Source organism: Acartia tonsa, chromosome 3 (genome assembly GCF_053477335.1).
Source record: "Acartia tonsa isolate MP-2025a chromosome 3, ASM5347733v1, whole genome shotgun sequence".
NCBI lineage: Eukaryota > Metazoa > Arthropoda > Copepoda > Calanoida > Acartiidae > Acartia > Acartia tonsa.
The window spans coordinates 18257278-18269661 of record NC_137262.1 but is presented as its reverse complement, the minus strand read 5'-3'; the positions used below and the strand labels follow the sequence as shown (position 1 = coordinate 18269661).

At 30.2% G+C, this 12384-nt stretch overlaps 1 protein-coding gene across 2 annotated transcripts in view; it reads left to right on the top strand.

Annotated features, from left to right (window-relative positions):
• Nucleotides 1–12384, top strand: part of LOC145313538 (sodium/potassium-transporting ATPase subunit beta-2-like) — an 88525-nt gene that overhangs the window by 23901 nt on the left and 52240 nt on the right. For both annotated transcript variants that reach the window (XM_080152986.1, XM_080152987.1), the window contains one exon: nucleotides 604–639. In XM_080152986.1, the coding sequence (XP_080009112.1) occupies nucleotides 604–639 (36 nt within the window). The remainder of the gene's footprint in view (nucleotides 1–603; nucleotides 640–12384) is intronic.

Below are 12384 nucleotides of genomic sequence, written 5' to 3'. Positions count from 1 at the left end.
ATAACTATAATAGTATCAAACATGCAAACACATTCTTCCACGCTATTGCATAATTGGTTCATGGATTTTTTTCTTGTAGAATTTTGATGGAACACACACATCAACCATGCTTATTTTACTGGTACCCAAAGTTTTATAACCACGTTATCTAATTTGTTGCTTTAAAAACTTTGGATACTCATATTGATTTTGATTAATTGGTTAGTAGTTTCCAAACTTTTCATCCAATAATTTAATCTATAGAAGGGGCAATTTTATTTATCATCATTTGGGATGTATGTATGTCCATTTTCTTATCCCTTTAGATCCTGCAGAGGCTAATGTAATAGTCTAATACATGTGCTTCACCGTTTCATAACTCAGCACAAACAAATTAGACTTTAGTTTTAGTAGCTGGACAAAGTGTCTCGAAAATCAGCCATGTGACGTCATAAATATGAGGGAGATGAGAGGAGAAGTGGGAAAGAAAAGCCCTAAAAAGGGATGGATAATCCCTCATTTTTATGACGTCACAAGGCTGATTTTTCAGATACTTTGTCCAGCTTCCAGTTTCACCTTAACTTAAACTAATATTGAAAACTAATATTTTATGTCTTTTTTTAGAAAAACTGGTGGAACTGTACCTGGTTTGGCTATCAGGTAGGAGTTGTTCTTATTAAATAGGAGGAAGATTGATTTTTGATCCATTGGTCTAACACTTGATATGCAATTACAGGGTATCATAATCTTGTTTTATTTGCAAAAATGCTCTTCAGTTAAATATTTTTATCCCCGCCAGTTTTGTTTAATTTCTCTTTAACATTTCTCACAGAGAAGCAAAATATATATATAAATTTAAAAAAAACTCATCTGTAACTAACTTCGTCTGTCAGTCTATTAGTTCCCATATATTATTTACTAGCGGCTACGCCCCTAGAAGCCTTAATCGACCCACCCCCGCTCCACATTATCAGTTAAAAGTAAAAAGCCTTGATTTTTGTGAAGGGGAGAGGTGCAAATTTTTTTATGGGCAATTTCTTTCGGGAGGGTGAAGATGCCCACTCCTAAAATAATGATATCCCTTCCCTTGACCTATAGAAAGCTTTACTGAAAACTAGAACTGAATTGGTTCAGCGATTAGCGAGATCCTTCGGTACAGATAAAAAAAGCTTATAATAGGATTTCTTTCTTTTTGTACTTCATCCTTATATTCATCCTTGTTAAAACAGCATTTTTGAATTCTCAGTCAGGATTCAGATGTGTCAAGATAAGAAATCATTTGAAATTAAGATTTGACAAGTATTACAGCATTGAAAAATCGCAAGACTTAAAACAAAAGTTTTACATGTTATTGGTTTGTAATTTGTAATAAAGTTGGTATTAAAAGTTGCAAGGACGTTTGAGCTTTTTATTTTTTTTGGTAACATTTTATGGAGGGGGGAGGAGTAGGATATAACATATTTCCAATTTTTAAAAGCGAAGCTTTTCTATAATTAGGGTCGGTCCGTCTGTCCGTCCTTACGTCCGTCCGCCACAGAGAGATAGCTTTTTTTCGTTAATTTAGGCATGTTAGAATTGTCCTATCGATTTCAAACTTTGCATGGTGATTCCTTTAGAAGTTAGGTACGATTAAGAAAGCGTAGCAACTCTATAATCATTACAAGAATGTCCGTACGTCCATTTTAAACATGTTGATTTTTTTTTACTTTTTTAACAACAAATTTTTATGTGATCTAATCATCCGATTGATCTGATTTTTTGTATGTTGATTCCTGGGACAACAAAGTATAATGTTATAAGCGAAGCAACTCTATAATCAAGTCCTAAAAATGTAAGTATGTCCATAAACATTATCCTGTATCAAGCACTTTTTCAACAAATTTGCTTACAATTTTGCTTCGACTCTTATACATTTATATTCTGATTATTCAATTCTGACACTATATAAGTGTTAATGTCCGTTTGTCCTACCGTTTCAGTGCTTTGCTTTTATGGATGTTGCAATCCTTGTTTTTATTGGGAGGGGGGGGGGAGGGGGCATAAACTCATCCCTACCCTTTGACGTTTCTGCTAAAGTGTAAAGCTATACCTATACGTTTATTTTGTATGTTATTGCCCACCAACTGCTGCTAAAACAACAGAAGATTAACAACCCTAGACACAAAACACAAAAGTCTTTTCTCACCCAAAAATTGATAATTAGAAGAATGACTATCTGTGTTAACTCTATTAATTTCTTTATTTCTCACCAACAAACAAGCACAAGCCTAAGTATATTGTTCAATAAGTTTAATTAGAATTTGTTAACTTGATGTCCAGCAGTCAAAGATTACTAGAGGACAGAGGACAGGGGTCAGGCAGTTATATTCTATTTAAGGCATCAGATAAAGGGACACTTGTTACTTTAACAATTTATTTTATATTTATTTGTTTAGTGCTTAAAGATTAGCTATCTAAAAAAATAGAGTTAATAAGAAAGTAAAATTCATTTGCTGGAATATTTTGATATATTTTACATTGCCTTTAAGTTTATTGATTACTAAAGGCCCCTAGCATCTAAGGGATTTGTATTTAAGTTGGAGGAAAAAGCATCCCAGGACTTAAATTTGAAAATGAAATAGCCTAAAACTATCTCAAAATGATTCCCCCAAATAGAAAACTCAGAAAAAACCATGTACAATAAAATTATATCAAAAATGATTCAAATTTCAAAAAAAAATTGTTAGATAATTTTGAAACCACAGCTTACAAAGATAAAGTAAAACAAGAAAGGTCCTCTTTAACTAAGTTTACTTGAAAATTAATTAAGTTAGTTTGACATCAACCTATAATGTACACAGTAAAGCAGCTATTCTATAGTTCAGGCATAGTTCTGTTTTTCCATCTAAAAGATTGATCTTTAAGATTAGTGAACTCAAACCATGAAAATATTATTTTTTTGGTGGAGTGGTCTTATATGTTGTAAAAACTGACAGCATATTGTCTTACCTGGACTATTTGGCTTCATTAAAGTGGTCAAGGCTGACATATTATCGATATAATTATATTCTAATGACCATATAGAGCTTCCCTTAATATCTGCATCAATTGTCCTTGTTATGAATATATACAGATATATGTGGAAATAAGTTTAAGTTTGTAGATTGATTAACGCCAAAAGTTGTCTGTACGAGAAGTCGATGCATTTTAAACAGAAGCGTGCATACGTGAGGTGTATCCACCCCACCTATAGGTTTCTACACCCCTGTACACCTCTCTTGACAAGGATTTACAACCCCCAGATACACCAATCCACTCTCAAACATCCAAAGAGGGTGTAAAGTTCAACCCCCATAAATTTTAGGGGTAGGTGTGAAAAAAATTTGTGCACTTCGCGCATTAATTTACCAATCAAAGGACGTATGTTTGACTTTAAAGGAATCCTGCAAGAAATACCACGCTTTAACTGCTGAAAGACTGCCACAAGTAGACCAAATACCCCAAATTTGAAGCCTTCAGCTTCTATAACAAAAAAGTTCTAGGCATTTTAAAATGACATTTTTTGTACAATGGAAATTTTGAAAGAATTGCAATGCTCATGTTGAAAACTTTAAAATTAAACTACGTGTCCTAGAAACAAAATTATAAGCTTATTTTTGTCATAAATTTAGGTTTCCAGTAACTAATTATATTTTTACAATAAAAATACCAATTTTTATAGTCAAAATCATTAAAAAATTAAGTTTTACTTGCGTTGTACCGAATGTACTGTAGCCAATCAGAAGGCTGAATCAGCTTAACAACCAATCACAGCTAAGCTTGTATTAGTTTACCCCTTTGTTTCCGCTATGATTTTCGTTTAAAAATGCAATTTAAATCGAATTTTTTTCATAGATTTTGACTATGAAATGTGGTGTTTTTATTGTAAAAATGTAATCAGTTACAGGCAATCTGAGTTTCTGACAAAGATAAGGTTATAATTTTATGTCTAGGCAACGTAATTTAATATTGTTTTTTTCTTTTATGAGCATTGGAAATCTTTCAAAAATTCCATTGTACATAAAATGCTATTTTGAAATGCCTAGAACTTTTTTGTTATTGAAGCTGAAGGCTTATAATTTGGGGTATTGGGTCTTCTTGTGGCAGTCTTTCAGCAGTTAAAGCGTGTTATTTCTTGCAGGAGTCCTTTAAGTATGTTGATGATGAGGGGGTATATTCAAACCTCTGACAATAAAATAATAACCCACTTATTAAATAAAACGTTTGTCTTACTTAAAAAAAACATTCTTTAATTGTAGAAATGTTTTAGACAGAATACAAAAGTTTCAAATACTTGTTTAGTTAAAATTTTGGCTATGAATGTCCTTGTAAGTAGCGTAGCTATACTCTATGATTCACTTTGTCTGTCTGTTCTTCAGTCCACCCATACCCCTTCCACTTAAGGTTTAAAATCTGCCCCATTAATCACTTTGTCCGATTGTCTATCCATGATTTTTTGTGCTCTGATACTTATGGATGTTGTCAACCTTGTTTATATTTTCAATAGCTTTTGATGTATGTTGTCAATTTAGTTTTGATTTACATTATACATATTGTGAAGCAATACAGGGAGTAAGGGGACATTGGGCTTTTTTATAACCCTGGTCTCCTAAATTTTATGATAACGTTTTCTTCTTCGTTTGCTCAACAACTTTGGGGACCAGAGTGAATTTTATTGGTTGGATCATTAATTTAAATGTTCAAACGTTTCAACGACTAAGCGTAATCTGCAGAAAGGGTAATTCTATGTAGCATCCTTGAGGATGTGTATTAATTTATTGCCCATTGTCTTATCCCTTTAGATCCCTGACAGCAATAGCTGTCCTGTCCAGTAAGTTTTTAAAAATTGCATAATCCTCTCTTTATCTCGCATGCAATATATATATAGAACCTACATAAATGTATAAAACATGCATCACTTTAAAATAGACAGTTGGGATCGACAGCCGTTCATTTTAAGGCGGCTCTTTTGAAGCTGCGAGTTGATGAAAGCATTTTAAAAAAGGGTTGTAGTACTATAACTGCAGATTTTATATAACTTACTTGCGCCAGTGGAATATGTAAAACAAATTCTTTCAATTGCAAATTGTTCAAAATTAGCACGGCTTGCTTAAGGCGCGGCAACCGAACCCTGTAAAATAGCAGATGAAAATAGAATAGCATTATTAAAACTTCAATTTTAAACCAATTATCAAGAGCAAAAATTTGAAAATTGTCTAAAATTTTTCGATAAGGGGTATAAATCTATTAGATTTTATTTCATATCTTCCTTTTATTTCTGATTTTTAAAGTAAACTTTCAGAATTTTTTTTTGTCTTTTTTCAATGCCTATTGTTTTACTTACCAATGCTACCAAACTCACAAGACTCATACATATAGTAGCTTTGCTTTTAGAATTTAAAACAAAAATCAAGTTATGTAAACAGTAAAGAAGAGCAAAAGTGGTTATAATTATATGGTTTTGTATTCAATAACCCGGCCATTTTAAAAACTAGTTTAATATTTTAAAATCAAGATAAAGATTAGGCTGTCAAGTTTTATGAATTTTAATTATCTCAAGTTTTTTTTTACAAAGTTTGTTTTTTTGTACTGTTTAATTTTTGTAGGTAAAATTACTAAAAAAAATACTGATTTTGCTCATAATATAGAACAATTAACAGTTAAAGAAATAAAACGCAAAAAAAAGTAATATTTCATTACAATTATCCCCTATTTCCGAATTTGCCTCCGAGAAATTAAAAATCATATTTGTAAAATTTTTAATAATATTTTTCAATATTTTGAAGTGTTTAGTTTAAAGATTTTTCAAAGAAGGTGTATCAACTATTTTTTTTATAGCTAGCCGGTTCTTTTAGTAAGTAGTAGATGTAAAATTTTTCATAGAATTCAGATATGCAATCGGTTTTTTTGTAGACCTCTTATTTTTTAAGTAATTTAAGTTTAAAATAAAAAAAATTAAGTCGATTTTAAGGTACTAAAATGCAACAAAAAAAAGAAAGAAAATGGTCATTATGAACAAAAATAGTAAGATCTTTAATTTGACACCTTACTTTTTCAATTCTGTCAGGTAATTATTGAAAAAATCGATTTTTTTAAACCCACGAGAATAAAAACTTTGAACTTAATTTTATTATTTCACAAATAAAAAAATATGGGTTCATATATACCATTAGAATCAGAAAAATATTACGAATCCATTGTAAGCAAAATTGAAAAAAAAAGTTTACAATATAGTATATAAACTACAATAAAAGGAATTATATGAAAATATCATATTATGTTGTACAGGCAACGTCTTAATTCTTCAATTGAGTATAAAAATGGGAAGGGGGTAAAGAGGGGGTAAAGAGGGGGTAAAAAAGGAAAGACAATAGTGTTGTCTGAACAAAAAAAATAATTTGGCCATTTCTGTAATTTTTTAATTTTTTAATTTTTTTCAATTTTGCTTACAATGGATTCGTAATATTTTTCTGATTCTAATGGTATATATGAACCCATGTTTTTTATGTCTGTTTGAGAAAATATTTAGGTCTAAAGTTTTTATTATACCGAGGTTAAAAAAATAGATTTTTTCAATAATTACTCAACAGAATTTTAAAAGTAAGGTGTCAAATTAAAGATCTTACTATTTTTGTTCTTACTGACCATTTTCTTCTTTTATTTTGTTGCGTTTTAGTACCTTAAAACCGACTTAATTATTTTTTTAAAAAAACTTAAATTACTTAAAAAATAAGAGGTCTACAAAAAAACCGATTGCATATTTGAATTCTATGAAAAATTTTACATCTACTACTTACTAAAAGAACCGGCTAGCTATAAAAAAAAAAGTTGATACAACTTCTTTTAGACAGATTTAAATAGAATCTGATCTGGACTTTTAGAGCTAATTTGAAAATAAGATCTTAAATTAAACGTTTATATAAGGGAATTCTTGATATAAAATAATTTAATTAGCGCAGCTATTCTCAGTATAAGGTGTATACGACCATCCAAAAGCCATTCACCGATAACTAAAATGATATCTAATGTTTTACTACTTATACGGAAATATAATTTTTATAAATAACTAATATTGCTATAGTTTTGTAAAAGTAAAAATTTGGAAATCAAGCAGTATAATTTTCATTTTTAGACATGTCTATATCATTTTTTACGTCATTTTATCAGTTGCTATGAAATTAATTTTTTAAAATTGAGTTACAAATATGAATTTAATATATCAGAATAATTCTTTAAAATATGAAAAAAACTTCCTTTTCCTCATTTATAGCATACAAAACTCTAATGGCTTAAGCTTCCCTTACCCTTTGTAACGCTACAATATAAGGATAATCATATCGGTTCAGGGGTTAGCGAGATTCTTTGGTGCAGACACACAAACAGACTGACTGAGAGACTCAAGGACATCCTGTAACTTATACATAAGGATAGAAGACAAATAGTTTTGTTTCTTTTATATGCTTATTTTGGTCTGGAATATTTATTTGATTATGAAAAAGTATTTGAACCACAATTTGGTTGCTAATTATTATTACCCTGAGAAACAATAAAGCCTTTAAAAATAAAACACTTTCCTTGTGAGAATGTATTGTATGATTTAAGTCCAGGAAATTTTGACAGTTTCCCTCATTTTAAAATTTACCAGCAAGTAACTTATTAGGATAGAAGAGCCCCGCAGGTATAGTACTTAATAGGGATAATGCCCTTCTGTTTTATAGCCTACCACAGAGAATATAGATATGTTTTTTTTGTATTAATTCTGGAAGGGAGGGAGCCCAAAAATTTGTTTTTGAAAAGCGTCGATTCTTCATATTCTCCCAACAAAAAATGATGGTTCTAAAAATATTTATGTTCATTATTTTCCAAAAAGATTTCTCTCCATTTTTGTAAAGCCCCTATATCGAGTCTAGTTGAGAATTTTATTATTTTTTTCCCTTACCGCAATGTACTAAGGCTAAGGAATAAAGATATAGATAAAAATTAAAAATTTATTTTACTCCCTCCCTTGATAATTTGTAATCTTTTTAGAACTATTTTTAAGGTTGAGTATTGGTAGAGGATTGATATTACATCCATTGCTCCATCCCTGTCTTCTTGCAATGCGATTTTTCTTTTGTGCAATCAACGTGTGATTTAATATGGATTTTTTCCATTTTTTATATAAACCATAGCCAACTAGCTAGCACACTATTGGATTTCCATGGAATTTTTAAGAACTTCTGTTAGATTATTTGTAGTGAAGCTACTCTATGATTTTCTTTCCATCCGCCCATCAGTCAGTCCGTAACGCTATTGGGGAAATATGATTTTCTCAGCGGCTATTTAAGATAGACAGCAAAATTTTTAGTGAAGGTACCTTTTTACATGTGAGTATCTGGTCTATTACATTTACATTGTTTTGTTCGTCTGTCTGTCGTTCATGCCTTAAAAGCGCCTAATCTTAGTTTGAAAAAGGTTTCGTGACTTTATTTTTAAGACAACTGAACATATGCTCTATAGATCTCATTATCCGTTTGTCCATTTATATTTTTCGGGGTTCGCTTCTTATGCATGTTGTCATCCTTATAATTTTTAAATCAGTCTTTGCGTGATTTAATATTACACCCAAATACTGCTTAGAAAGCAAAGCTGCTGCCTCTTTTCCAGAGTAGTTTCTTTATCAGCCGCCAAATTTGTAAATCAACTTCAGCCGAACGGATCTTTTGATTTCATAACATTTTATTTAAATCTTTTTTCTCGTATTCATTCGAATCCGGTGGATAGGAACCGGTTCTCATCCATACGAAAAAACTATGTCTAGCATCGTATTATATCCAGCTTTCTACGAATATAAAAATGTACATTCATAAGATTAAAACCAGTTTTTTAGCCGGTGCCTTCGGCACCTCGGGGCTAAAAAAACTAGTTTTAATCTCATAATTGTACATTCTATATCCGCGGAAAGCCGTTTATAATACGATGCGAGAAATAACTATTCTTAGTTTTTATGTACTTTCTTTGTACCATTAATATTGAAACATTCATGTAAACAGCAAGGTGTGTCATCAATTTCGCAAATTTGCACATGTGCAAAGAAATATATTCACAAAATCGCACTAAGTGGAATAAAATTGGTAGAATTTGGAAGAGAAAAGATGTTAAGGGGGAAGTTTGTGCAGCAGTAATAATGATTATTCATCGCATCGTATTATAAACATCTTTCTGCAGATAAAAACATCTGATTGATTCTTGTTTTGTTTACCCAGAGGGCCCCGAGGGGGCACAGGCCCGGGCATTAATTCTATGATTTTTTTATTCATGAAAAATTGTCTGTAATACGATGCACTACATAATTTTTCAGTGTATGGTTCAGAACCGGTTCTAATCCAGTGGATGGTAATCGGGTTTGAAACCAATCTGGGGATTAATTTATGGTGGAATTGATGGCACACCTAACAACAAGGATGCATTAAAAAATATAAAGTAGCTCAATTTTTCAAATTTACCAGGGATAAAGAGAAATGCAAGTTTTTTGTTAGTTAAGCAAATATAAAAGTAACTAATTGTTTAAATAAATATCTACTTCATTCAAGTTTTACATTTAGTGATAATAAAGAGAAGCTTAATTGTCTTCTTATACCAATTCAAACCATTATGGTAATTAAGATTTTAGGGAACATCAATTCAAGATTATTCTTGGGCATTAATGTTTTTTGTCAATATGTCCTTCCTAAATTAAAGAGATAATAGACTATAATATTCCTTTACTCATAAAAATAAAGAAATCAATGGTTTTATGATTTTATGACATATTCTTTATCCTTACAGTTAAGAAATTCACACATAAAAGAAAATGCCATTTTTCTAAGTTTCTTGACAACAAAATTATACCACAACACGAGATTGGTAGAATCCTATTTTTCGCATGGTTGACCCACTTACCCCCTACCCCCCTTTCATTTATATATCGCGTTAACTGGCCAAATGTCAAGCTCTGACCCTTCGGGATACTTGTCCTGTGGCACTTTACTTAACCTAACCTTATGAAGATATGTGTTTCATTAAAAATGTAGCAAGGACAATTTTATTAGCTTCACCAAAAATAATTCATCCATACTTTAAAGAAAAACGTGCAGCAATGGTAACATAGCAAGAATATATTTAGTCAAGATGTAAGATTGCATGAAAAGTTATTCAGGAAAAAATGAAAATTGAGAACCAGTTGAGTACCCCTGAGCTGGATCTTTAAATTGTTTAGTGGTGCGGTACTGGATCGCCCCGATTTAGCGCACCTCTAAACGATTTAAAGATCCAGCTCTGGACTTATATTAGGGTGGGTGTGGGGTGGTCCAAACGAGAATTTAGGAACACTGCATTGATATCTCCATTAACTTTACTAGATTTATCTAGTTTTTAATCAAGGAAAATAAAAAATTAAATGATTTTTGTAAATTCTACTATTTTTACATTTTATTACTTTTGTACATACAGTATACAAACAAACCATTATTTTAAACTTTAGATTTAATAATTTTCAAAATATAAAGCAACTTACTGCAATAAAATATGTGTCTTAAAAAAACTTAATCATCCAAAGGCAACCTTAAATTCATCTGGGATACAGGAATAGGACAATTCATTATATCAAATAAATTTTTCCGAAATCAAATATGCAAATTTCTTCTATTAGTAGAAAATATCCGAGGGAAGAACAGGTTGTAGATTAGTTATTTACTAAGTATATTTGCGATAACTTTTATTTAATAGATTCTTCCAATTTTTAACATGTACAAAACAGCCTGCTTTATTGCTTCAAGAACCATGTCAGATCTATATAGGAAATAAATGTCTATAAATGTGCTCAAGTTTTCCAAGGAATAAATGCTTAAAACTCATAGTGCTCCAATAATCCATAATAAACTTCCATTGACCAGAACGATATGACCCATTATTTTACTGCATGAAGAATAAATTCTTTTTTTAATTCATGTTGCTATTTGAATTATATTAAAGTACTAAATTTATATTCATAAAACAGAAAGTTTAAATTTATAATATAGTAAATAAAAGAAAACTTAATTTTAAAATGATTTGATACTAGCGATATGTGCGTAATGTGGTCAGATATTGAACTGAAATTTAACAGTCAACTAAACATTTTAACCCTTTCAGGACGATAATTTTAAATAAAAAATATTAGGATCCTAAAATATTTTAAAGAAAGAGGAAATACTTTAAAAAGGGGTAGGACAATGGAAGAAGAATATGAATATTCAATCTAGCTAATGGCGGAATAATTTTAGAACGCCACCTCTAGTTTATTAATATCCTTTACCTCCTTGAGACAAACCATAAATAAGGTTTGAATTGAAATGGTCTGTAAGTATACAAAATGTATTGCATATGCTAATTAACTTGGTTTAATCAGGAATAAAAGGATAGACAAATGCAATTTTTTGACTCCAATAAAACTATGGTCTGTCTGTAGGAGTCACAAAAATAGCCTAAAACCATCCGAAATCTTTGATTAAAAATCCTAATAGTGGCTAACGAGATCTTAACGGACAAACATAAACACATTTCACTTATATAGCAGAAAAAATTCCTATTTATTTTAAGAGTTGCTATGCTTTCAAAAGTACACCTATGATTAAAATGATTATAATAACGAATTGTAATTGGGTTTTATAGTTGATTACTCACTAAACCTCGATTTATATTTTTAAAAATGATATCGAATAAATAAACAAATTCTTTTGTCTTCCTTGTTTATTGATGAATTTTAAAAAAAATTGACTTTTTATGCTTCGCTTGTTATGGACATATATTTCCTTATAATTCTGCATTTTATGAATACTATAGAATAGTTCTAAGTATAATGTAATTTGGGAGTAATCTAAATATTCTGTTTTTACTATTATCTATACAGCTTATCATGATTTTATACAGGAAGTTTTAACTTATTAGTTGCGCAGCTACTCTATATATGATGTCTGTACGTCTGACCGTCACTAAATAAATGTAATTCCAAACAATGATGAGTAGGAAATCTTTTTAATCAAAAAGTAAAACATAAAACAAAATTTACCCTTAAACGTATTTTATTTCAAATGCACTTTACATTGTAACGCTTTGCTGCGCTTCTTATAACTCATATTATTCTTGTTTAATTATCTGTAACATTATCAGTTAAACAATAATGATTTAAACAACAAAATTCATTCATACATTTTAAAAATAAAGCATTCATTTTAATGATTTTTTAATACATTTTTAAAAGAATCTTGTTGTCTTGGTTATACCTAAGTTGCTTTAAGATAGCTTAAATCTGCCAATTAACAATACAAATACTGTAAAGTGTAATACATAAACACTTTTATTTACACTAATACATAAATTTTTGGATCA